The sequence below is a fragment of the Balaenoptera physalus genome, assembly GCF_965194825.1.
Source record: "Balaenoptera physalus genome assembly, chromosome: 15".
NCBI classification, from domain to species: domain Eukaryota; kingdom Metazoa; phylum Chordata; class Mammalia; order Artiodactyla; family Balaenopteridae; genus Balaenoptera; species Balaenoptera physalus.
In genome coordinates this window covers 32,876,470-32,899,812 of record NC_138894.1, presented here as the reverse complement: position 1 = coordinate 32,899,812, position 23,343 = coordinate 32,876,470, and the positions used below count along the sequence as shown (strand labels likewise).

The 23,343-nt window shown below is 46.2% G+C and overlaps 1 protein-coding gene and 1 long non-coding RNA gene across 9 annotated transcripts in view; one reads left to right on the top strand and one right to left on the bottom strand.

The window, feature by feature from the left end:
- Positions 1-12,824, bottom strand: part of LOC309643460 (uncharacterized protein) — a gene marked incomplete at both ends in the record, with an annotated part of 100,235 nt that extends 87,411 nt beyond the window's left edge. Inside the window, 3 exons of the mRNA XM_082426203.1 lie at positions 5,920-7,828; positions 9,100-9,849; positions 12,737-12,824. Coding sequence (XP_082282329.1) covers positions 5,920-7,828; positions 9,100-9,849; positions 12,737-12,824 — 2,747 coding nt within the window. The remainder of the gene's footprint in view (positions 1-5,919; positions 7,829-9,099; positions 9,850-12,736) is intronic.
- Positions 1-23,343, top strand: part of LOC309643390 — a 2,123,356-nt gene that overhangs the window by 1,905,229 nt on the left and 194,784 nt on the right. The gene's annotated exons all lie outside the window — the stretch shown is intronic.

Here is a 23,343-nt window from a genome sequence, read left to right as displayed (position 1 = left end):
GGGGCAAAAGAAATCGAACGCAAAACTTTCCAAAGTTTCTTTTCTTACCTGACATGGTCAGAGAAGAGGAGACATCAACTGCAGGTACAAGGGATGAGGAGACAACACTAGAGGATGTCTGAGTGGCTGCAGCTGAACGGCGCACGTGTCCAGTACAAAGGTCACTGGTTACTGGTCCAAACGGCTCCACGGAAACCCCAAGACCTCTACCAAGTGGTAGTAGGTTTGGTAGGAGAGTGATGTCACAAAGCAGGCAGTTGAAAGGTATGAGCTAGCCAATAGGGAGGTCCGATCCCCAACAGGAGGGCGGGCTTGGGTGAAGAGAGCGTAGGAGAGCTAAAACAACCCCTCAATTTCTGAGCTCTGGGGAGGAAATCCTAGAAGACAGATTTACCTCCCCCAGGCTCTTCCATTAGGGAAATCATTGCAACATTTCTTACAGACGTTCATTAATATAATTAACTAACAGTTACTTATATTCTACAGAGTATTCTATTTTATGTATCATATACTTAGAGCTATATAGATCTTATTTAACTAGTATCCTTAGGAAGGAAAGAGCCATGTAGTTTGAACTATTACAGTTGTAACTTGGTTAAAGAGCAGGGTGAAGTTTGTTGAGTGTACCCTGTGGAGAATGTTGTGGTCCAAGGCTCTTCTCTTTTAGTTTCTTCTCCTTGACTCCTACCTTCCTTGGGCTGGGCTAGGCTGGGGGCCAGGTTGGACTTGCGACTTAACATTTCTCTTCCGCTTTCTTTTTTTTTTTTTTTCTTCCATTATGGGCATTGCTTCTAGGACAAGCCTTGGTCTTGCATTGGATGTTCCTTCCTGTCAACTTCCAGCAGCAGGAGTCTTCTTTTCAGTGCTTGATGCTTCACGAAATAGACTCTGCCCATTGGCAGCAAATACCAGAGAGCCAGGAGACAGAGCTGGTTGCAGACCTTTCCTCTTCCAGCCTTTGGTTGCAATTGTTTTGCCCATGATTTGCTAGCTCTAGTTCCTTGGGCCACACAGGTATCCTGCCATCCAGCTCTTTTTATATGTGAGAGACATTCTGAACACTGTCCCTCTTTCTTTGCACAGAAGTATATACAGTGTGGCAGTTACCGTAATCTCCTCCCCCTTGCAAACAGCCCCTCTAGAATCTCGGACCTCTAGGACTCTCTGTCTTGCATGCTTGGGTGCAAGGCCAAGCACAATGAAGAGGAGAATAATTAGAGAAAGAGGAGGACATTGGTGGAGAACTGGGAGCAGGTAAGGTGAAAGGGCACCGGAGAAAAGAGATGCATGTAGGTTTTTTGGTTTCTGTGGGAAACAAGTTGACACACTTGGGCCTCATTTTGTATTAACAGAACAGAGAGTTGTAGATATAAGTAGCTAGATCGTGCAGCAACTGCCATGAAGTCTGTACACTGAAGAGAACAGTCTCACATCTAGTTTTCATTTTGTTTTATGTCATATTACCTTATTTATAGCATTCACTGGTATGTTTGTAGAACGCAGATGTTTTCAAATGCTCTGGTTTTGTCTACATGGTTATTTCCTTGTCCTATTTGTAAGGAATCCAACATTGTAAGACATATTGCATGTTTTTCTCTTGACGATTGTTTACCTTGAAGCGTCATGAACTAACTTGAGCTGTTGGATTTTGTGGAGAAACTTTAAAAAGGGTCTGTGAAAAAGGCATTGTGGTGAGTCGCATTATGCACCCGAGCGTAAGGAGCAGATATCTGCCACCAGCCCAGCTTGGCCTGGATTGCCTCTGTGTTAGTTCCCCTGGTTAGTGCTTTTCTCCCTAACCACTCTTGTGACTGTGATAATGTGAGTTAAGGGCTGAGTTGCTAGTGATTTATGTGTGAGGTAGGCTGGTTTGAGGGAGGAAATCTATGGACCTAGTCATTTTCCTTGGTGGTAAGCTTTCAGGGGTGCAAAGATCGATCTTCCTGGGGACTTTTCTGGTACCAGGAAGATATCGCATAGATGGGACCTCCAAAGACACACATTTAATTTTTAGGCCTGTTGTTCCTATTATGGGATGTGAGTTTCTTCACTGATGGGGATGCTGCTTATCTGAGAAGAAACTGTGAAAGGTGGTGTAGTATAGAGGTGTGGCTTAAGCTTTTAAGTTTTCTTCAAGGTTTTTCCCCTAAGCTTCATACTTCAGACGGCCTACTTACATGAGACTAGTATGTGATGTCAGGCTAACAACTTCCTAAATACCTGCAAGCCAGATCAGTGTCTCTTTTCTCTATATTCCCATGGAAATCAAGGGTCCCGCCGAATTTTCCATCGAAACAGTTGATTTGTGCTGTCTCTAGGAATTCTACAGGGCGTACTGTTGCTTCCTAACCGGTGTCATTTGGGAGATCCACCTCTGTACGTTCAAATGATTAATTTTGAGACTCTGCTCATGTGTGCAGTAAACCCTTTAATTCCCTAAGACCTTCCTTTCCTCCATCTCATACCCCATTAAGCCCGCTTCAGTTTATCTCCTGAATTTCTTTGGAATCTGTCAGCTCTCCCTCAACATCCTAATACTGAACTTGCCTGTCTGTTGCGATTAGGTCCTAACTAGTGTCCATATATCTTGTTTCCCTCCAATCCATTCTTCACACAAGAAAGCTTCAAAGCAAGTTGGAACATTGCTCATAAACATCGCTCACAAACATTGTTTTGAGAATAGAAAACACACTGGTGGCCTTTAAGACTCTGCGTGCTCTAGAATCCTCTCTGCTTCTCTAGCCCCATCTTGTGCCACGTTTGCCCTCACTTTCTATGCTTCAGATACACTGAATTAACCTTAGTTCTCACTCATCTGACAGAAGTCAGTTGAGAAATTATTTTTCACTGTGATTCCTAGCATTAAGGAATTTGATGATCAGGTTTTGTATGAGGACTAAAACTAAACTGGGAAGTGGAAGAATTGCGTTTCAACTGTTTCAGTCAACACGCATGTAATAATGATACCTAAGTATTGAACACCGGGCTAGGTTTCATGAGGGATACAGAAGTTCTGGCCATCTCTGGTTTTGGGTATCCCTTATTTGTTGAGACCTTTGCGTTGTTTGGTTGCCTTTTGTCTGTTTTCCAGATGGGAAAACAGGAACAAGGGAAGTATAGGTTATTACTAGGTGGGGTTGAACAAGTGGAGCAGCAAACTGCAAAGCAGAAAGAAGAGGGACGTACTATAGAGGGATGTGATTTCCATTTTCAAGGCGCCTGCGTCCTGTGCAGGGAGACAGCCTAACATAAAATGTGCCTAACAAAAGATCTATTGACTTCTTACTAAAAATCTCCAGTTCATATAACCCAGGGGTTTATACCTTCTCCTTTAAAAGTTCTATTCCTGGGACTTCCCTGGTGGTCCAGTGGTGAAGACTCTGCGCTTCCAATGCAGCAGGCGTGGGTTCAATCCCTGGTTGGGGAGCTAAGATCCCACATGCTGCGCAGCCAAAGAAATTTTTTTCAAAAGTTATACTCCTGTGTTGTTGAATTTAGTGGTTTAGATTTTGTTTGAATGTTAAGATTTCAGTTTATTTACCAGGAACAAACAAAACATAATGTAAAAATAGTTTCCCAGAAACGATTTCCATCGTTCTCTTCTTCCCTTTCTCCCGCAGACTGACTGGTGTTTCATCTTGACAAGTTCTCTGAAGTTCTCTGTCATTCCATAGGAAAGCGGTCTGGCTTGGAGGTTGCAATCCCAGGGAATTTTTCATCAGCGGGGAAGTCTCCATCACTACAGAGGAATCAAGGTTGAAGTCAGTCCCGGGTAAGTGAGATGCTCCCCCTAAACACCAACACAGCAGTCGTGTACCTTTCAAGGGGTTCAGGGGCAAGATGGGCAAGGCATTTCTACTAACTCTTCTTAAGGATCATGGACAGTGCCCTATGCTACGAGGTAAGCGGTGACTGTTGTAATTCTTACTGGTGATCATTTCATGTCACTGATCCTTGGCTCTCTTTGTATCTCATAGGACTGTTGTAAGTCCAATACAAAATGAGTCTTCTTTTTAAAAAACTGAAATGTTTTACAAAGCCTAGCATTCTCATAGAGAGTCCTTTGAATTCTCCCCACTTTCCCGAGAGGCTAAGAACACTTCACACCATGAACTAGGAGAGGGGGTAGAGCCCTTTCTGATGAAATATAGAAACAAAGACAGAGTCTTAGCCTGCTTGCTCTCTGGACAGGATCTCGGACCACAAGGTCTTAAATCCTGGTATAAATGACGGAAGTGAGGACAGTTCAACTGGCACTCTCATAACAAGAGTTCTGAAACACCTTCCAAAGAGACTGTAGCAGTAGACGAGGGAAGGGAGTGCTACAGTGTGGTAGTACAGGGGGAATGCTCGGCTACAGCAGTGAAAAATGTGGTACCTATTGGTGTGCTCTTGGGGTTCTTGTACATGTAGCATAGATGACCTTTACAGTGTCCCTCCCACCTTCCCACCTGCATTAGGTGTTCTGTTTTTTTGTTTTTTTTTTTTTTTTAATTTACGTTTATTGATTGATTGATTGATTGAACTTATTTATTCTACGTATTTATTTTTTTGGCTGCACTGGGTCCTCATTGGTGTGCACGGGCTTTCTCTAGTTGCGGCTAGCGGGGTCTACTCTTGGTTGCGGTGTGCGGGCTTCTCATCGCGGTGGCCTCTCTTGTTGCGGAGCATGGGCTGTAGGCGCGTGGGCTTCGGTAGTTGCGGCTCACGGGCTCTGGAATGCAGGCTCAGTCGTTGTGGCACATGCGCTTAGTTGCTGCACGGCATGTGGGATCTTCGCAGACCGGGGCTGGAAGCCGTGTCCCCTGCATTGGCAGGCGCCACCAGGGAAGCCCTAGCTGTTCTTATATAGAGTCTAAAAACAGAGAGCACTGAGAGAAGGTAGTGGTTATTAAAGGCTCAGGATCTAAATTCTACCTGTCTCTACACCCCTTCCCAGCTGTCGATTTGACCCCGTTTGTGAATGCCGACCTCATTCTTCAACTTTCTCTGCCGTTTGTATACTCACCTTGAAAACTTGTTTCTGTGATGCGTTGAGCAGACACAGGGTGGCAGATTGCAGAGGTGGAAGCTGGTGGTCGGATATTTGTGGGCTGAATCTCCTTCAGTCCCATTCCCATTTCTGGTTGCGCAGAGGCCCTACTTCCTGTGTATGACGCGGAGCCATAGGATTGCGGGCAGGAGCCAAGTTCTCCATACAGTGAAGACCCCAGTGTGCCTTGGTTATAGTAATATACCTGGCTTCCTTCCTGGTAGGGAAGTGACAGGCGGCTATGCCCCTGATTTGTTCGTGGGCCTCCTGATACAGCAGTTCCCTTGGCTCTGGCCCTGTCGTCAGCTGCCCCTAGGAGGACTCTGAGCCCTAGCCACTTCTCTGGTAGATTTGCCTATTCCCCCACTATAATCACACCTGAATAAGGCAACTCAAACCTTTCAGAGATGTGTCGTGAACCTCTTGTTTTCTGAAATACCTATCTGGTGGTTGTGAGACTTAAGGCCAACCTCCCCGAGAGACTTTGTTTCTATTTCTCCTAGTAAACCTAGACTCATCTCCTGTCACCTTCAACTCTACTCCAATTGTGTTCTTTCAACCCAGACCCCTGACCCTGCTTTTTACTTCTGCCATTTCATCCTCACTCCTGCTTCCTTTCCTAAATCCATACGTCTCTTTTGGCCTTCCTAGCCCTGGGCCAAGTTCCTTCCTCTTTCCTCAGTTTTTACCCCTTTCCTTCATTCTCCCATCCAACTTTCAGGCCTTCCTTTCTCACGCCCCAGTTAGCAGCATCTCAAAATTCGAAAGGTTTATTACTCATCTATTAATTCTATTCCATTTACTTATTCGGTTCTATACCTATCTTACCTATGTATGGAAGAACCGCTGGTAGCCAAGGTGGCAGCAAGAATCCTAGCAGCTGTCACCTGACGTATCCGTAGTAGTCAGCAATTTCCATTTCTTTGTCCCTCTGGGTGAAAAATTGCAGCTTCCCCGAAGAGGTGTATCTGGCAGCATTCTCCCGTTGTTGTTGAGCCCGCCTCTTCATGGCCTCTCGCTCTGGCCTCTGCTCTTGTTCGATGGGCTTTGACATGACTGGCTCAGGCACGTTGGGTTCCCTCCATGGAACTCGTTGCTTGCTGAAGTCTTGGAGTAGAAGTTGGGTTTGGAGCTTGGGTGGGGACTGGCGCTTAGTCACAGCAGGGGGAACAGGCTCGCGCTGGAGAGAAGCGCCAGATGAAGTTTTGTAGGGTGCAGGCCTAGGAGCAGCAGGCTGAGGGACACGAGGCTGGGTATGGTTGGTCCAAGCCGGTTGGGTTGGGTTGGCCACAGTTGGCTGAGCTGGTTTGGCGGGACCTGGCAAAGAGGCAGGAGCTGGCTGGGATGAATTGACTGCAGCAGGTTGAGCTGAGTCAGTAGAACCAGGCTGGGCACGGTAAGCCACAGCAGGCCGATGTGAGGCCAGAGACTGTGGCCTCCGAGGAGCGGGTCGAGCTTGAGGCTTGTCCCAGGCAGAAAAAGGCAGAGGTATCAACTTGACCTTCCCAGGAGGAGGCCGCTCACACTGGGATGGAGATGGACACTCTGTTTCAGCACTGCTGTCTGCTTTCTGGGCTTGGACTTGCGTTTTCTCAGGCCTCTTACCCTCACGTGGGGTATGCCGCCGTGGCTGGATCGCTGGGGGTGGCTGGGGGTCTTTGGGGTTGCTTGAATTTCCCAAGAGCCGACAGGAAGAGAGCCCAGTTTTCGTCTCATTCTTCTTCCCCAGCGCATGAAGAACCTTCACAGACTCCAGCATGCGCACGCCAAGGGAGGTTCGAGGCTTTTGAAAGCTCTCTTGGCGAAGCTCAGTTTGGTGTTCCTTTCGCTTCGTGTTGGGGATTGCTGGCTTGTCTTCTGCCTTGACTTTGTTCCCTGACTGCTTGTTCTCTTCAGCCTTGTTTCTTCCTCTGGTCCTTTTGGTCTTTTCCTGCCCATGGCTCTCAGTTTTGCTGATCTTTCCGGATGCAGCTTTCTGAGGTTTGCCTTGAGAGTGCTTGGCCGTGTTCGCAGGAGCCCTGTCACTGACTGCAGCAGTGCATATAACCGCTTCTCCCCCTAACAGGCACTCTGGATCCTTTGGCTGGATTTTGGCCTTGGGAGCACCACTGATAGGCTCAGAGGCTTTCTGTTTGTTCTTCCTGGGTTGATCAGAGGGAACCTTTACGACACTTGGCTTTTCCTGCACCTGATTCACCTTAATGGCTCTGGTGTCTTCAGCTTTGATCACGTTGGGACCTTGGGATCGATCAAGATCTTTCCAAGAATTAAAGAGCTGGGGAAGGTGAATATCCTCCGCCAGTGTAGTAATGTCTGCAAGACCACTGCTAGGTTCAGTCCCATTTTCAAGTGTCCCTAGGTCCTGACGACTCAGGCTGTTCTCTCCCAGATCAGCATTTTCAGAACCAGGCTGCTCCTCTTGGCTGAGGGGATCGGTGCAGGCCAGCGGCTGGGGAATATCAGGGATTCCCAAAGGGAGTAGTGGAGGATCTTGGTTTTCTATTGGGATCTGGTAGGCCTCCAGAGGCTTTGACAGCTTGGTTTTGATATCCTCCACGTTCTTACTCTCTGTTTGTCCCTGGCTTGGAGCTGGAGGCAGGGCCAGGAGACGCCTGGCACTCTGGACTGGAGCTGTCACTGAAATGTCCCCAAGTTCAGATGGTGGGTTACTCTCAAGTATGTGACTGTTTCTGCTACTGCAGGACTTGGGGAGTTCTTGAGTTTGTGTCACACAAAACGTCTGGCTTGGAGGTTGCAATCCCAGGGAATTTTTCATCACCAGGGAAGTCTCCATCACTACAAAGGGATCAAGGGAGAAGTCAGTCCCTGGTAAATGAGATGCTCCCCCTAAACACCAACACAGCAGTCGTGTACCTTTCAAGGGGTTCAGGGGCAAGATGGGCAAGGCATTTCTACTAACTCTTCTTAAGGATCATGGACAGTGCCCTATGCTACGAGGTAAGCGGTGACTGTTGTAATGCTTAACTGGTGATCATTTCATGTCACTGATCCTTGGCTCTCTTTGTATCTCATAGGACTGTTGTAAGTCCAATACAAAATGAGTCTTCTTTTTAAACAACTGAAATGTTTTACAAAGCCTAGCATTCTCATATAGAGTCCTTTCAATTCTCCCCACTTTCCCGAGAGGCTAAGAACACTTCACACCATGAACTAGGAGAGGGGGTAGAGCCCTTTCTGATGAAATACAGAAACAAAGACAGAGTCTTAGCCTGCTTGCTCTCTGGACAGGATCTCGGACCACAAGGTCTTAAATCCTGGTATAAATGACGGAAGTGAGGACACTTCAACTGGCACTCTCATAACAAGAGTTCTGAGACACCTTCCAAAGAGACTGTAGCAGTAGACGAGGGAAGGGAGTGCTACAGTGTGGTAGTACAGGGGGAATGCTCGGCTACAGCAGTGAAAAATGTGGTACCTATTGGTGTGCTCTCGGGGTTCTTGTACATGTAGCATAGATGACCTTTACAGTGTCCCTGCCACCTTCCCACCTGCATTAGGTGTTCTTTTTGTTTTTTTGTTTTTTTAATTGACGTTTATTTATTGATTGATTGTTTGAACTTATTTATTCTACGTATTTATTTTTTTGGCTGCACAGGGTCTTCATTGCTGTGCACGGGCTTTCTCTAGTTGCGGCTAGCGGGGTCTACTCTTGGTTGCGGTGTGCGGGCTTCTCTTGTTGCGGAGCATGCGCTCTAGGCGCGTGGGCTTCGGTAGTTGCGGCTCACGGGCTCTAGAATGCAGGCTCAGTCGTTGTGGCACATGGGCTTAGTTGCTCCACGGCATGTGGGATCTTCCCAGACCAGGGCTCGAACCCGTGTCCCCCGCATTGCATTGGCAGGCGGATTCTTAACCACGGCGCCACCAGGGAAGCCCTAGGTGTTCTTACATAGAGTCTAAAAACAGAGGGCACTGAGCGAAGGTAGTGGTTACTAAAGGCTCAGGATCTAAATTCTACCTGTCTCTACACCCCTTCCCAGCTGTCGATTTGACCCCATTTGTGAATGCCGACCTCATTCTTCAACTTTCTCTGCCGTTTGTATACTCACCTTGAAAACTTGTTTCTGTGATGCGTTGAGCAGACACAGGGTGGCAGATTGCAGAGGTGGAAGCTGGTGGTCGGATATTTGTGGGCTGAATCTCCTTCAGTCCCATTCCCATTTCTGGTTGCGCAGAGGCCCTACTTCCTGTGTATGACGCGGAGCCATAGGATTGCAGGCAGGAGCCAAGTTCTCCATACAGTGAAGACCCCAGTGTGCCTTGGTTATAGTAATATACCTGGCTTCCTTCCTGGTAGGGAAGTGACAGGCGGCTATGCCCCTGATTTGGAATCTGAGATGGTGCTCCCTGAGCAAGCCTGGCAGAAAGTGATGGATATAGAGGGACCATGTTATTGGCGTCTGAAGTTTTATCATACTGGGCTGCCATAAACATGGAGGAAGCAGCTGGGTGCCGGTCAGTGAGTGCCAGAGTAAAGTCTCCGAGTGAAGAGGAATTCTTTTCAGTGCTTCCTGTGATGTCCCACTCAAGAACACCTGGATAGGAAGGAGCTGAAGTGGAGATCTGGCTGTGGTCAGTAACTCCAGATAACATAGTCGTGCTGGAATGTTGGTAAAGGTAGGCACTACCCATGAGTGTCTGGAAAGAGGTACCGGTAGCCGATGCCGAACTGACGGCAGGGGCAGAGACTCTGGAGAAGTTGCAGACACTTCGTGTTAGGGAAGTTGCATTGCTCACCACAGGGAGAGAATGCTGCAGAGAATTTAGAGTTCCAAGTAGAGATGGATTTTGGAAATTTTCTGTAAGAACAAGAGGGTCATGAAAAACTCAGGGAGGTTGAGAAATTCTCACTACGTTTGAGGAACAGCATTATCTTAAGGTTCTTGCTCTCAGGACACCTCTACTATCGACCCTTCCTGAGAAACCCAAAATCAGACAGTTAATGATGGCTGTAAGGACTGAGCAGTTTTCCACTCTTCTGTATTAACTGCCTGTGCTCCCATCTTGGGCACAGATGGGCAGAAGAGCCAAGTGGTATGGTTCAGACATTGTTCTCTAGGCTGGAAGCAACCTTCTCCCTGCCCTGTCTTTCCCTTCAGCCTGCACTCGTATTGACTTCTATGCTATTTCCTAGACTGGAAGCATTTTAGAACTAGGAGGCCCTTAGAGAACTTTCTCTTTTTTCAGTCTCATTTCACGAGTAAGGAAACTGAGGCTCAGAGAGGTCGGGTTGACTTGTTCAAGTTCTCTCATTATGTTAGTGTCATTACCAGGTTTCAGAACCTAAGTATCCTGACTTCCTTGCCAGGACTCCACTCTGAGCATGATAGTGCCAGAAAGCAGGAGAAATAGAACTTATAATATAAGCATTTTTTTTGTCCATTAGAAAACAGTACGGCCATTACCATTGTCATCTTCAGTGTCTCCCTTTGCTTGTGCAGTTCCCACGCTATTACCTAGAGTTGACGTATAGCTCAGTCCAACTGGTGAACTGAAAGAGTCATTTTTGCCCTCTTCAAGCCTGGTTTCTCATCCTACCTCAAAATGATTACCCGAAAGTGGATTTCTTAAGTGCTTTTGGAAAGAGAAAAGTTATCTGATTACTTCAGATTACTCATCTATAAAGTGGTTATAACACCACCACCAATAATAATAGCAGTAATAATTAATAGATGAATAAGCTGATCTATTGCATATGATTTATATGGAGGAAGATACAATAAGTTCTAGAAAGACAAAGAAAAATCATGAAAAACATGTTACGTAACGAAAAAGAAATCCATAGATATTAATGAAAACTGGGGTATGTGGGCAAGTATCAAAGCCTAATGAATTTACTAACAAATGACATTCTGTACCATACATGCAATATTATGAAAGTGAATTTTGCCCACTCTATTTTAGTGAATACTATTAACCAAAAAACACGATGGAGGTGATAGAGGTGAATGAATTCCTAGCCAATGCATACAGACAGAGACGATAAATCAGTAAAAAATGCATAACAAGCAACAGAATGCAACAAATGTGAATGTATAGGTAGCCACAACATATATAGACAAGTATTTCAATGAAAACCGGTACAAAGCAGACAGCAAAATAGTAAGTGTAAAAGAGTTTCATTATTGTGCTCATTCATATTTTTACCCAGCAAGTAACAGGTATTAAGCCTAGGAGAAATATATCTTTCCATGAATATAACTCATATAATAAGCAGAAAGGAAGCTTAAAAAGTATCAAGAAGGTTTTTGTATTTATCCTAGAACTTAGAATCATCTTCCACATCCAAGAAGATGACATCCCAAGACCTCAAAAAACCATCATCCCTAGAATCCAATTAAAAAAGATTTTCAAATGTAAGAAAATCCAAAGGACTCCACAACATTGTTTTAGATAAATGTGGATGTTTGTGTTTTCTTTTTTTCTTTTGCCGCGCCGCGTGGCCCTGGCCGTGAAAGCACCGAGTCCTAAGCGCTGGACCGCCAGGGAATTCCCTAAATGGGGAATTAGAGATGTGGGGCTTGACTTTTTCTTTTTCTTCTCCGGTAGCTAAGATCTACAAGCGAACGATGGCTGTTGATCAATGTGCTCTCTGTGTTAGGAAGGAAATAACTGTAAAAATTGAAAAGCAACCTTGCCTTAGAAGCTACATATCACACAAAGGAAATAGTCCTTCTGATTCAATGTAGAAGATATCATTTAAAATGTTTAATTGGTCAAATGTCTACCTAGTTTAAAAATTAGAAAGAATAGAACACTGAAAAGCAGCCCCCTAGATAACCACTTTGGTTTCTGGTTTCTAGGAAGCATCATTTCTAAAACATACTTCTAAAATGTTTCTATTCCAAACTGTCAAGTGCCAGCTGTATTCAGAGAGGCAATAAAAGAAAGAAAACGGAGTATGACTTTTCTGATAGGCTGCCCTTCCTGGTGATCCCCTGTTCTGGCCTTACTTTCCTTCTTAGTCTGTTAATGTAAGGATTTGCTACCATCAGCTTTGTTTTGCCCTGCTCTGAGCAGATTTCCCTCTGTGCTGTTTCTGCTTTAATTTAAAATCTTTGGCTCCCATCAACATTCCATGGCAAACTGCCTCTTTCTTGAGAGCTCCTCTATGCTTTCCCTCTTCATTCTTATATTTTTTTCCCATCTCTTGGTTCCTGTTGGCCTGTGCTAATGAAAACAATCCTAAACTTGCTTACGTTTGACTCTGTGCCTCCCTATATAGCCCAGTACTCTCCATCCTCTCTCCCTATTCTCTCTTTTCAACTAGTCGAAATACTAGTGGAGGGAGACCATTGGAGATGAAACATCTTGGTATATATCGCTAGTTTTCTGTGTCACCTGGCTTTTCTATGTTTCTGTTGAAACACTCTTTTGAGAAGTCTCTGATTTCATTTTCTACATGGGTACCCTTTAAGGCTCAATATTGGAAAAGAAGGGGATCAGAGTGATCAACCCAATGTGGTATCCTAACGTAACAGATAAGGAAAGCAGCAGGCTTTGTGAGGCAGTCAGTGATTTGTCCAAAGTCACACAGACAGTAAACGTCAAAGTCAAAACTGAAATTAGGTCTCCAGACTTGTAGTTCAATACTTTCCCTCATTATTCCACGCTATTTTGAATCTCCTCCTCAATTTAGGGGCAAAAGAAATCGAACGCAAAACTTTCCAAAGTTTCTTTTCTTACCTGACATGGTCAGAGAAGAGGAGACATCAACTGCAGGTACAAGGGATGAGGAGACAACACTAGAGGATGTCTGAGTGGCTGCAGCTGAACGGCGCACGTGTCCAGTACAAAGGTCACTGGTTACTGGTCCAAACGGCTCCACGGAAACCCCAAGACCTCTACCAAGTGGTAGTAGGTTTGGTAGGAGAGTGATGTCACAAAGCAGGCAGTTGAAAGGTATGAGCTAGCCAATAGGGAGGTCCGATCCCCAACAGGAGGGCGGGCTTGGGTGAAGAGAGCGTAGGAGAGCTAAAACAACCCCTCAATTTCTGAGCTCTGGGGAGGAAATCCTAGAAGACAGATTTACCTCCCCCAGGCTCTTCCATTAGGGAAATCATTGCAACATTTCTTACAGACGTTCATTAATATAATTAACTAACAGTTACTTATATTCTACAGAGTATTCTATTTTATGTATCATATACTTAGAGCTATATAGATCTTATTTAACTAGTATCCTTAGGAAGGAAAGAGCCATGTAGTTTGAACTATTACAGTTGTAACTTGGTTAAAGAGCAGGGTGAAGTTTGTTGAGTGTACCCTGTGGAGAATGTTGTGGTCCAAGGCTCTTCTCTTTTAGTTTCTTCTCCTTGACTCCTACCTTCCTTGGGCTGGGCTAGGCTGGGGGCCAGGTTGGACTTGCGACTTAACATTTCTCTTCCGCTTTCTTTTTTTTTTTTTTTTCTTCCATTATGGGCATTGCTTCTAGGACAAGCCTTGGTCTTGCATTGGATGTTCCTTCCTGTCAACTTCCAGCAGCAGGAGTCTTCTTTTCAGTGCTTGATGCTTCACGAAATAGACTCTGCCCATTGGCAGCAAATACCAGAGAGCCAGGAGACAGAGCTGGTTGCAGACCTTTCCTCTTCCAGCCTTTGGTTGCAATTGTTTTGCCCATGATTTGCTAGCTCTAGTTCCTTGGGCCACACAGGTATCCTGCCATCCAGCTCTTTTTATATGTGAGAGACATTCTGAACACTGTCCCTCTTTCTTTGCACAGAAGTATATACAGTGTGGCAGTTACCGTAATCTCCTCCCCCTTGCAAACAGCCCCTCTAGAATCTCGGACCTCTAGGACTCTCTGTCTTGCATGCTTGGGTGCAAGGCCAAGCACAATGAAGAGGAGAATAATTAGAGAAAGAGGAGGACATTGGTGGAGAACTGGGAGCAGGTAAGGTGAAAGGGCACCGGAGAAAAGAGATGCATGTAGGTTTTTTGGTTTCTGTGGGAAACAAGTTGACACACTTGGGCCTCATTTTGTATTAACAGAACAGAGAGTTGTAGATATAAGTAGCTAGATCGTGCAGCAACTGCCATGAAGTCTGTACACTGAAGAGAACAGTCTCACATCTAGTTTTCATTTTGTTTTATGTCATATTACCTTATTTATAGCATTCACTGGTATGTTTGTAGAACGCAGATGTTTTCAAATGCTCTGGTTTTGTCTACATGGTTATTTCCTTGTCCTATTTGTAAGGAATCCAACATTGTAAGACATATTGCATGTTTTTCTCTTGACGATTGTTTACCTTGAAGCGTCATGAACTAACTTGAGCTGTTGGATTTTGTGGAGAAACTTTAAAAAGGGTCTGTGAAAAAGGCATTGTGGTGAGTCGCATTATGCACCCGAGCGTAAGGAGCAGATATCTGCCACCAGCCCAGCTTGGCCTGGATTGCCTCTGTGTTAGTTCCCCTGGTTAGTGCTTTTCTCCCTAACCACTCTTGTGACTGTGATAATGTGAGTTAAGGGCTGAGTTGCTAGTGATTTATGTGTGAGGTAGGCTGGTTTGAGGGAGGAAATCTATGGACCTAGTCATTTTCCTTGGTGGTAAGCTTTCAGGGGTGCAAAGATCGATCTTCCTGGGGACTTTTCTGGTACCAGGAAGATATCGCATAGATGGGACCTCTAAAGACACACATTTAATTTTTAGGCCTGTTGTTCCTATTATGGGATGTGAGTTTCTTCACTGATGGGGATGCTGCTTATCTGAGAAGAAACTGTGAAAGGTGGTGTAGTATAGAGGTGTGGCTTAAGCTTTTAAGTTTTCTTCAAGGTTTTTCCCCTAAGCTTCATACTTCAGACGGCCTACTTACATGAGACTAGTATGTGATGTCAGGCTAACAACTTCCTAAATACCTGCAAGCCAGATCAGTGTCTCTTTTCTCTATATTCCCATGGAAATCAAGGGTCCCGCCGAATTTTCCATCGAAACAGTTGATTTGTGCTGTCTCTAGGAATTCTACAGGGCGTACCGTTGCTTCCTAACCGGTGTCATTTGGGAGATCCACCTCTGTACGTTCAAATGATTAATTTTGAGACTCTGCTCATGTGTGCAGTAAACCCTTTAATTCCCTAAGACCTTCCTTTCCTCCATCTCATACCCCATTAAGCCCGCTTCAGTTTATCTCCTGAATTTCTTTGGAATCTGTCAGCTCTCCCTCAACATCCTAATACTGAACTTGCCTGTCTGTTGCGATTAGGTCCTAACTAGTGTCCATATATCTTGTTTCCCTCCAATCCATTCTTCACACAAGAAACCTTCAAAGCAAGTTGGAACATTGCTCATAAACATCGCTCACAAACATTGTTTTGAGAATAGAAAACACACTGGTGGCCTTTAAGACTCTGCGTGCTCTAGAATCCTCTCTGCTTCTCTAGCCCCATCTTGTGCCACGTTTGCCCTCACTTTCTATGCTTCAGATACACTGAATTAACCTTAGTTCTCACTCATCTGACAGAAGTCAGTTGAGAAATTATTTTTCACTGTGATTCCTAGCATTAAGGAATTTGATGATCAGGTTTTGTATGAGGACTAAAACTAAACTGGGAAGTGGAAGAATTGCGTTTCAACTGTTTCAGTCAACACGCATGTAATAATGATACCTAAGTATTGAACACCGGGCTAGGTTTCATGAGGGATACAGAAGTTCTGGCCATCTCTGGTTTTGGGTATCCCTTATTTGTTGAGACCTTTGCGTTGTTTGGTTGCCTTTTGTCTGTTTTCCAGATGGGAAAACAGGAACAAGGGAAGTATAGGTTATTACTAGGTGGGGTTGAACAAGTGGAGCAGCAAACTGCAAAGCAGAAAGAAGAGGGACGTACTATAGAGGGATGTGATTTCCATTTTCAAGGCGCCTGCGTCCTGTGCAGGGAGACAGCCTAACATAAAATGTGCCTAACAAAAGATCTATTGACTTCTTACTAAAAATCTCCAGTTCATATAACCCAGGGGTTTATACCTTCTCCTTTAAAAGTTCTATTCCTGGGACTTCCCTGGTGGTCCAGTGGTGAAGACTCTGCGCTTCCAATGCAGCAGGCGTGGGTTCAATCCCTGGTTGGGGAGCTAAGATCCCACATGCTGCGCAGCCAAAGAAATTTTTTTCAAAAGTTATACTCCTGTGTTGTTGAATTTAGTGGTTTAGATTTTGTTTGAATGTTAAGAAGATTTCAGTTTATTTACCAGGAACAAACAAAACATAATGTAAAAATAGTTTCCCAGAAACGATTTCCATCGTTCTCTTCTTCCCTTTCTCCCGCAGACTGACTGGTGTTTCATCTTGACAAGTTCTCTGAAGTTCTCTGTCATTCCATAGGAAAGCGGTCTGGCTTGGAGGTTGCAATCCCAGGGAATTTTTCATCAGCGGGGAAGTCTCCATCACTACAGAGGAATCAAGGGAGAAGTCAGTCCCGGGTAAGTGAGATGCTCCCCCTAAACACCAACACAGCAGTCGTGTACCTTTCAAGGGGTTCAGGGGCAAGATGGGCAAGGCATTTCTACTAACTCTTCTTAAGGATCATGGACAGTGTGCCCTATGCTACGAGGTAAGCGGTGACTGTTGTAATTCTTACTGGTGATCATTTCATGTCACTGATCCTTGGCTCTCTTTGTATCTCATAGGACTGTTGTAAGTCCAATACAAAATGAGTCTTCTTTTTAAAAAACTGAAATGTTTTACAAAGCCTAGCATTCTCATAGAGAGTCCTTTGAATTCTCCCCACTTTCCCGAGAGGCTAAGAACACTTCACACCATGAACTAGGAGAGGGGGTAGAGCCCTTTCTGATGAAATATAGAAACAAAGACAGAGTCTTAGCCTGCTTGCTCTCTGGACAGGATCTCGGACCACAAGGTCTTAAATCCTGGTATAAATGACGGAAGTGAGGACAGTTCAACTGGCACTCTCATAACAAGAGTTCTGAAACACCTTCCAAAGAGACTGTAGCAGTAGACGAGGGAAGGGAGTGCTACAGTGTGGTAGTACAGGGGGAATGCTCGGCTACAGCAGTGAAAAATGTGGTACCTATTGGTGTGCTCTTGGGGTTCTTGTACATGTAGCATAGATGACCTTTACAGTGTCCCTCCCACCTTCCCACCTGCATTAGGTGTTCTGTTTTTTTGTTTGTTTTTTTTTTTTAATTTACGTTTATTGATTGATTGATTGATTGAACTTATTTATTCTACGTATTTATTTTTTTGGCTGCACTGGGTCCTCATTGGTGTGCACGGGCTTTCTCTAGTTGCGGCTAGCGGGGTCTACTCTTGGTTGCGGTGTGCGGGCTTCTCATCGCGGTGGCCTCTCTTGTTGCGGAGCATGGGCTGTAGGCGCGTGGGCTTCGGTAGTTGCGGCTCACGGGCTCTGGAATGCTGGCTCAGTCGTTGTGGCACATGCGCTTAGTTGCTGCACGGCATGTGGGATCTTCGCAGACCGGGGCTCGAAGCCGTGTCCCCTGCATTGGCAGGCGCCACCAGGGAAGCCCTAGCTGTTCTTATATAGAGTCTAAAAACAGAGAGCACTGAGAGAAGGTAGTGGTTATTAAAGGCTCAGGATCTAAATTCTACCTGTCTCTACACCCCTTCCCAGCTGTCGATTTGACCCCGTTTGTGAATGCCGACCTCATTCTTCAACTTTCTCTGCCGTTTGTATACTCACCTTGAAAACTTGTTTCTGTGATGCATTGAGCAGACACACGGTGGCAGATTGCAGAGGTGGAAGCTGGTGGTCGGATATTTGTGGGCTGAATCTCCTTCAGTCCCATTCCCATTTCTGGTTGCGCAGAGGCCCTACTTCCTGTGTATGACGCGGAGCCATAGGATTGCGGGCAGGAGCCAAGTTCTCCATACAGTGAAGACCCCAGTGTGCCTTGGTTATAGTAATATACCTGGCTTCCTTCCTGGTAGGGAAGTGACAGGCGGCTATGCCCCTGATTTGTTCGTGGGCCTCCTGATACAGCAGTTCCCTTGGCTCTGGCCCTGTCGTCAGCTGCCCCTAGGAGGACTCTGAGCCCTAGCCACTTCTCTGGTAGATTTGCCTATTCCCCCACTATAATCACACCTGAATAAGGCAACTCAAACCTTTCAGAGATGTGTCGTGAACCTCTTGTTTTCTGAAATACCTATCTGGTGGTTGTGAGACTTAAGGCCAACCTCCCCGAGAGACTTTGTTTCTATTTCTCCTAGTAAACCTAGACTCATCTCCTGTCACCTTCAACTCTACTCCAATTGTGTTCTTTCAACCCAGACCCCTGACCCTGCTTTTTACTTCTGCCATTTCATCCTCACTCCTGCTTCCTTTCCTAAATCCATACGTCTCTTTTGGCCTTCCTAGCCCTGGGCCAAGTTCCTTCCTCTTTCCTCAGTTTTTACCCCTTTCCTTCATTCTCCCATCCAACTTTCAGGCCTTCCTTTCTCACGCCCCAGTTAGCAGCATCTCAAAATTCGAAAGGTTTATTACTCATCTATTAATTCTATTCCATTTACTTATTCGGTTCTATACCTATCTTACCTATGTATGGAAGAACCGCTGGTAGCCAAGGTGGCAGCAAGAATCCTAGCAGCTGTCACCTGACGTATCCGTAGTAGTCAGCAATTTCCATTTCTTTGTCCCTCTGGGTGAAAAATTGCAGCTTCCCCGAAGAGGTGTATCTGGCAGCATTCTCCCGTTGTTGTTGAGCCCGCCTCTTCATGGCCTCTCGCTCTGGCCTCTGCTCTTGTTCGATGGGCTTTGACATGACTGGCTCAGGCACGTTGGGTTCCCTCCATGGAACTCGTTGCTTGCTGAAGTCTTGGAGTAGAAGTTGGGTTTGGAGCTTGGGTGGGGACTGGCGCTTAGTCACAGCAGGGGGAACAGGCTCGCGCTGGAGAGAAGCGCCAGATGAAGTTTTGTAGGGTGCAGGCCTAGGAGCAGCAGGCTGAGGGACACGAGGCTGGGTATGGTTGGTCCAAGCCGGTTGGGTTGGGTTGGCCACAGTTGGCTGAGCTGGTTTGGCGGGACCTGGCAAAGAGGCAGGAGCTGGCTGGGATGAATTGACTGCAGCAGGTTGAGCTGAGTCAGTAGAACCAGGCTGGGCACGGTAAGCCACAGCAGGCCGATGTGAGGCCAGAGACTGTGGCCTCCGAGGAGCGGGTCGAGCTTGAGGCTTGTCCCAGGCAGAAAAAGGCAGAGGTATCAACTTGACCTTCCCAGGAGGAGGCCGCTCACACTGGGATGGAGATGGACACTCTGTTTCAGCACTGCTGTCTGCTTTCTGGGCTTGGACTTGCGTTTTCTCAGGCCTCTTACCCTCACGTGGGGTATGCCGCCGTGGCTGGATCGCTGGGGGTGGCTGGGGGTCTTTGGGGTTGCTTGAATTTCCCAAGAGCCGACAGGAAGAGAGCCCAGTTTTCGTCTCATTCTTCTTCCCCAGCGCATGAAGAACCTTCACAGACTCCAGCATGCGCACGCCAAGGGAGGTTCGAGGCTTTTGAAAGCTCTCTTGGCGAAGCTCAGTTTGGTGTTCCTTTCGCTTCGTGTTGGGGATTGCTGGCTTGTCTTCTGCCTTGACTTTGTTCCCTGACTGCTTGTTCTCTTCAGCCTTGTTTCTTCCTCTGGTCCTTTTGGTCTTTTCCTGCCCATGGCTCTCAGTTTTGCTGATCTTTCCGGATGCAGCTTTCTGAGGTTTGCCTTGAGAGTGCTTGGCCGTGTTCGCAGGAGCCCTGTCACTGACTGCAGCAGTGCATATAACCGCTTCTCCCCCTAACAGGCACTCTGGATCCTTTGGCTGGATTTTGGCCTTGGGAGCACCACCGATAGGCTCAGAGGCTTTCTGTTTGTTCTTCCTGGGTTGATCAGAGGGAACCTTTACGACACTTGGCTTTTCCTGCACCTGATTCACCTTAATGGCTCTGGTGTCTTCAGCTTTGATCACGTTGGGACCTTGGGATCGATCAAGATCTTTCCAAGAATTAAAGAGCTGGGGAAGGTGAATATCCTCCGCCAGTGTAGTAATGTCTGCAAGACCACTGCTAGGTTCAGTCCCATTTTCAAGTGTCCCTAGGTCCTGACGACTCAGGCTGTTCTCTCCCAGATCAGCATTTTCAGAACCAGGCTGCTCCTCTTGGCTGAGGGGATCGGTGCAGGCCAGCGGCTGGGGAATATCAGGGATTCCCAAAGGGAGTAGTGGAGGATCTTGGTTTTCTATTGGGATCTGGTAGGCCTCCAGAGGCTTTGACAGCTTGGTTTTGATATCCTCCACGTTCTTACTCTCTGTTTGTCCCTGGCTTGGAGCTGGAGGCAGGGCCAGGAGACGCCTGGCACTCTGGACTGGAGCTGTCACTGAAATGTCCCCAAGTTCAGATGGTGGGTTACTCTCAAGTATGTGACTGTTTCTGCTACTGCAGGACTTGGGGAGTTCTTGAGTTTGTGTCACACAAAACGTCTGGCTTGGAGGTTGCAATCCCAGGGAATTTTTCATCACCAGGGAAGTCTCCATCACTACAAAGGGATCAAGGGAGAAGTCAGTCCCTGGTAAATGAGATGCTCCCCCTAAACACCAACACAGCAGTCATGTACCTTTCAAGGGGTTCAGGGGCAAGATGGGCAAGGCATTTCTACTAACTCTTCTTAAGGATCATGGACAGTGCCCTATGCTACGAGGTAAGCGGTGACTGTTGTAATGCTTAACTGGTGATCATTTCATGTCACTGATCCTTGGCTCTCTTTGTATCTCATAGGACTGTTGTAAGTCCAATACAAAATGAGTCTTCTTTTTAAACAACTGAAATGTTTTACAAAGCCTAGCATTCTCATATAGAGTCCTTTCAATTCTCCCCACTTTCCCGAGAGGCTAAGAACACTTCACACCATGAACTAGGAGAGGGGGTAGAGCCCTTTCTGATGAAATACAGAAACAAAGACAGAGTCTTAGCCTGCTTGCTCTCTGGACAGGATCTCGGACCACAAGGTCTTAAATCCTGGTATAAATGACGGAAGTGAGGACACTTCAACTGGCACTCTCATAACAAGAGTTCTGAGACACCTTCCAAAGAGACTGTAGCAGTAGACGAGGGAAGGGAGTGCTACAGTGTGGTAGTACAGGGGGAATGCTCGGCTACAGCAGTGAAAAATGTGGTACCTATTGGTGTGCTCTCGGGGTTCTTGTACATGTAGCATAGATGACCTTTACAGTGTCCCTGCCACCTTCCCACCTGCATTAGGTGTTCTTTTTGTTTTTTTGTTTTTTTAATTTACGTTTATTTATTGATTGATTGTTTGAACTTATTTATTCTACGTATTTATTTTTTTGGCTGCACAGGGTCTTCATTGCTGTGCACGGGCTTTCTCTAGTTGTGGCTAGCGGGGTCTACTCTTGGTTGCGGTGTGCGGGCTTCTCTTGTTGCGGAGCATGCGCTCTAGGCGCGTGGGCTTCGGTAGTTGCGGCTCACGGGCTCTAGAATGCAGGCTCACTCGTTGTGGCACATGGGCTTAGTTGCTCCACGGCATGTGGGATCTTCCCAGACCAGGGCTCGAACCCGTGTCCCCCGCATTGCATTGGCAGGCGGATTCTTAACCACGGCGCCACCAGGGAAGCCCTAGGTGTTCTTATATAGAGTCTAAAAACAGAGGGCACTGAGCGAAGGTAGTGGTTACTAAAGGCTCAGGATCTAAATTCTACCTGTCTCTACACCCCTTCCCAGCTGTCGATTTGACCCCATTTGTGAATGCCGACCTCATTCTTCAACTTTCTCTGCCGTTTGTATACTCACCTTGAAAACTTGTTTCTGTGATGCGTTGAGCAGACACAGGGTGGCAGATTGCAGAGGTGGAAGCTGGTGGTCGGATATTTGTGGGCTGAATCTCCTTCAGTCCCATTCCCATTTCTGGTTGCGCAGAGGCCCTACTTCCTGTGTATGACGCGGAGCCATAGGATTGCGGGCAGGAGCCAAGTTCTCCATACAGTGAAGACCCCAGTGTGCCTTGGTTATAGTAATATACCTGGCTTCCTTCCTGGTAGGGAAGTGACAGGCGGCTATGCCCCTGATTTGGAATCTGAGATGGTGCTCCCTGAGCAAGCCTGGCAGAAAGTGATGGATATAGAGGGACCATGTTATTGGCGTCTGAAGTTTTATCATACTGGGCTGCCATAAACATGGAGGAAGCAGCTGGGTGCCGGTCAGTGAGTGCCAGAGTAAAGTCTCCGAGTGAAGAGGAATTCTTTTCAGTGCTTCCTGTGATGTCCCACTCAAGAACACCTGGATAGGAAGGAGCTGAAGTGGAGATCTGGCTGTGGTCAGTAACTCCAGATAACATAGTCGTGCTGGAATGTTGGTAAAGGTAGGCACTACCCATGAGTGTCTGGAAAGAGGTACCGGTAGCCGATGCCGAACTGACGGCAGGGGCAGAGACTCTGGAGAAGTTGCAGACACTTCGTGTTAGGGAAGTTGCATTGCTCACTACAGGAAGACAATGCTGCAGAGAATTTAGAGTTCCAAGTAGAGATGGATTTTGGAAATTTTCTGTAAGAACAAGAGGGTCATGAAAAACTCAGGGAGGTTGAGAAATTCTCACTACGTTTGAGGAACAGCATTATCTTAAGGTTCTTGCTCTCAGGACACCTCTACTATCGACCCTTCCTGAGAAACCCAAAATCAGACAGTTAATGATGGCTGTAAGGACTGAGCAGTTTTCCACTCTTCTGTATTAACTGCCTGTGCTCCCATCTTGGGCACAGATGGGCAGAAGAGCCAAGTGGTATGGTTCAGACATTGTTCTCTAGGCTGGAAGCAACCTTCTCCCTGCCCTGTCTTTCCCTTCAGCCTGCACTCGTACTGACTTCTATGCTATTTCCTAGACTGGAAGCATTTTAGAACTAGGAGGCCCTTAGAGAACTTTCTCTTTTTTCAGTCTCATTTCACGAGTAAGGAAACTGAGGCTCAGAGAGGTCGGGTTGACTTGTTCAAGTTCTCTCATTATGTTAGTGTCATTACCAGGTTTCAGAACCTAAGTATCCTGACTTCCTTGCCAGGACTCCACTCTGAGCATGATAGTGCCAGAAAGCAGGAGAAATAGAACTTATAATATAAGCATTTTTTTTGTCCATTAGAAAACAGTACGGCCATTACCATTGTCATCTTCATTGTCTCCCTTTGCTTGTGCAGTTCCCACGCTATTACCTAGAGTTGACGTATAGCTCAGTCCAACTGGTGAACTGAAAGAGTCATTTTTGCCCTCTTCAAGCCTGGTTTCTCATCCTACCTCAAAATGATTACCCGAAAGTGGATTTCTTAAGTGCTTTTGGAAAGAGAAAAGTTATCTG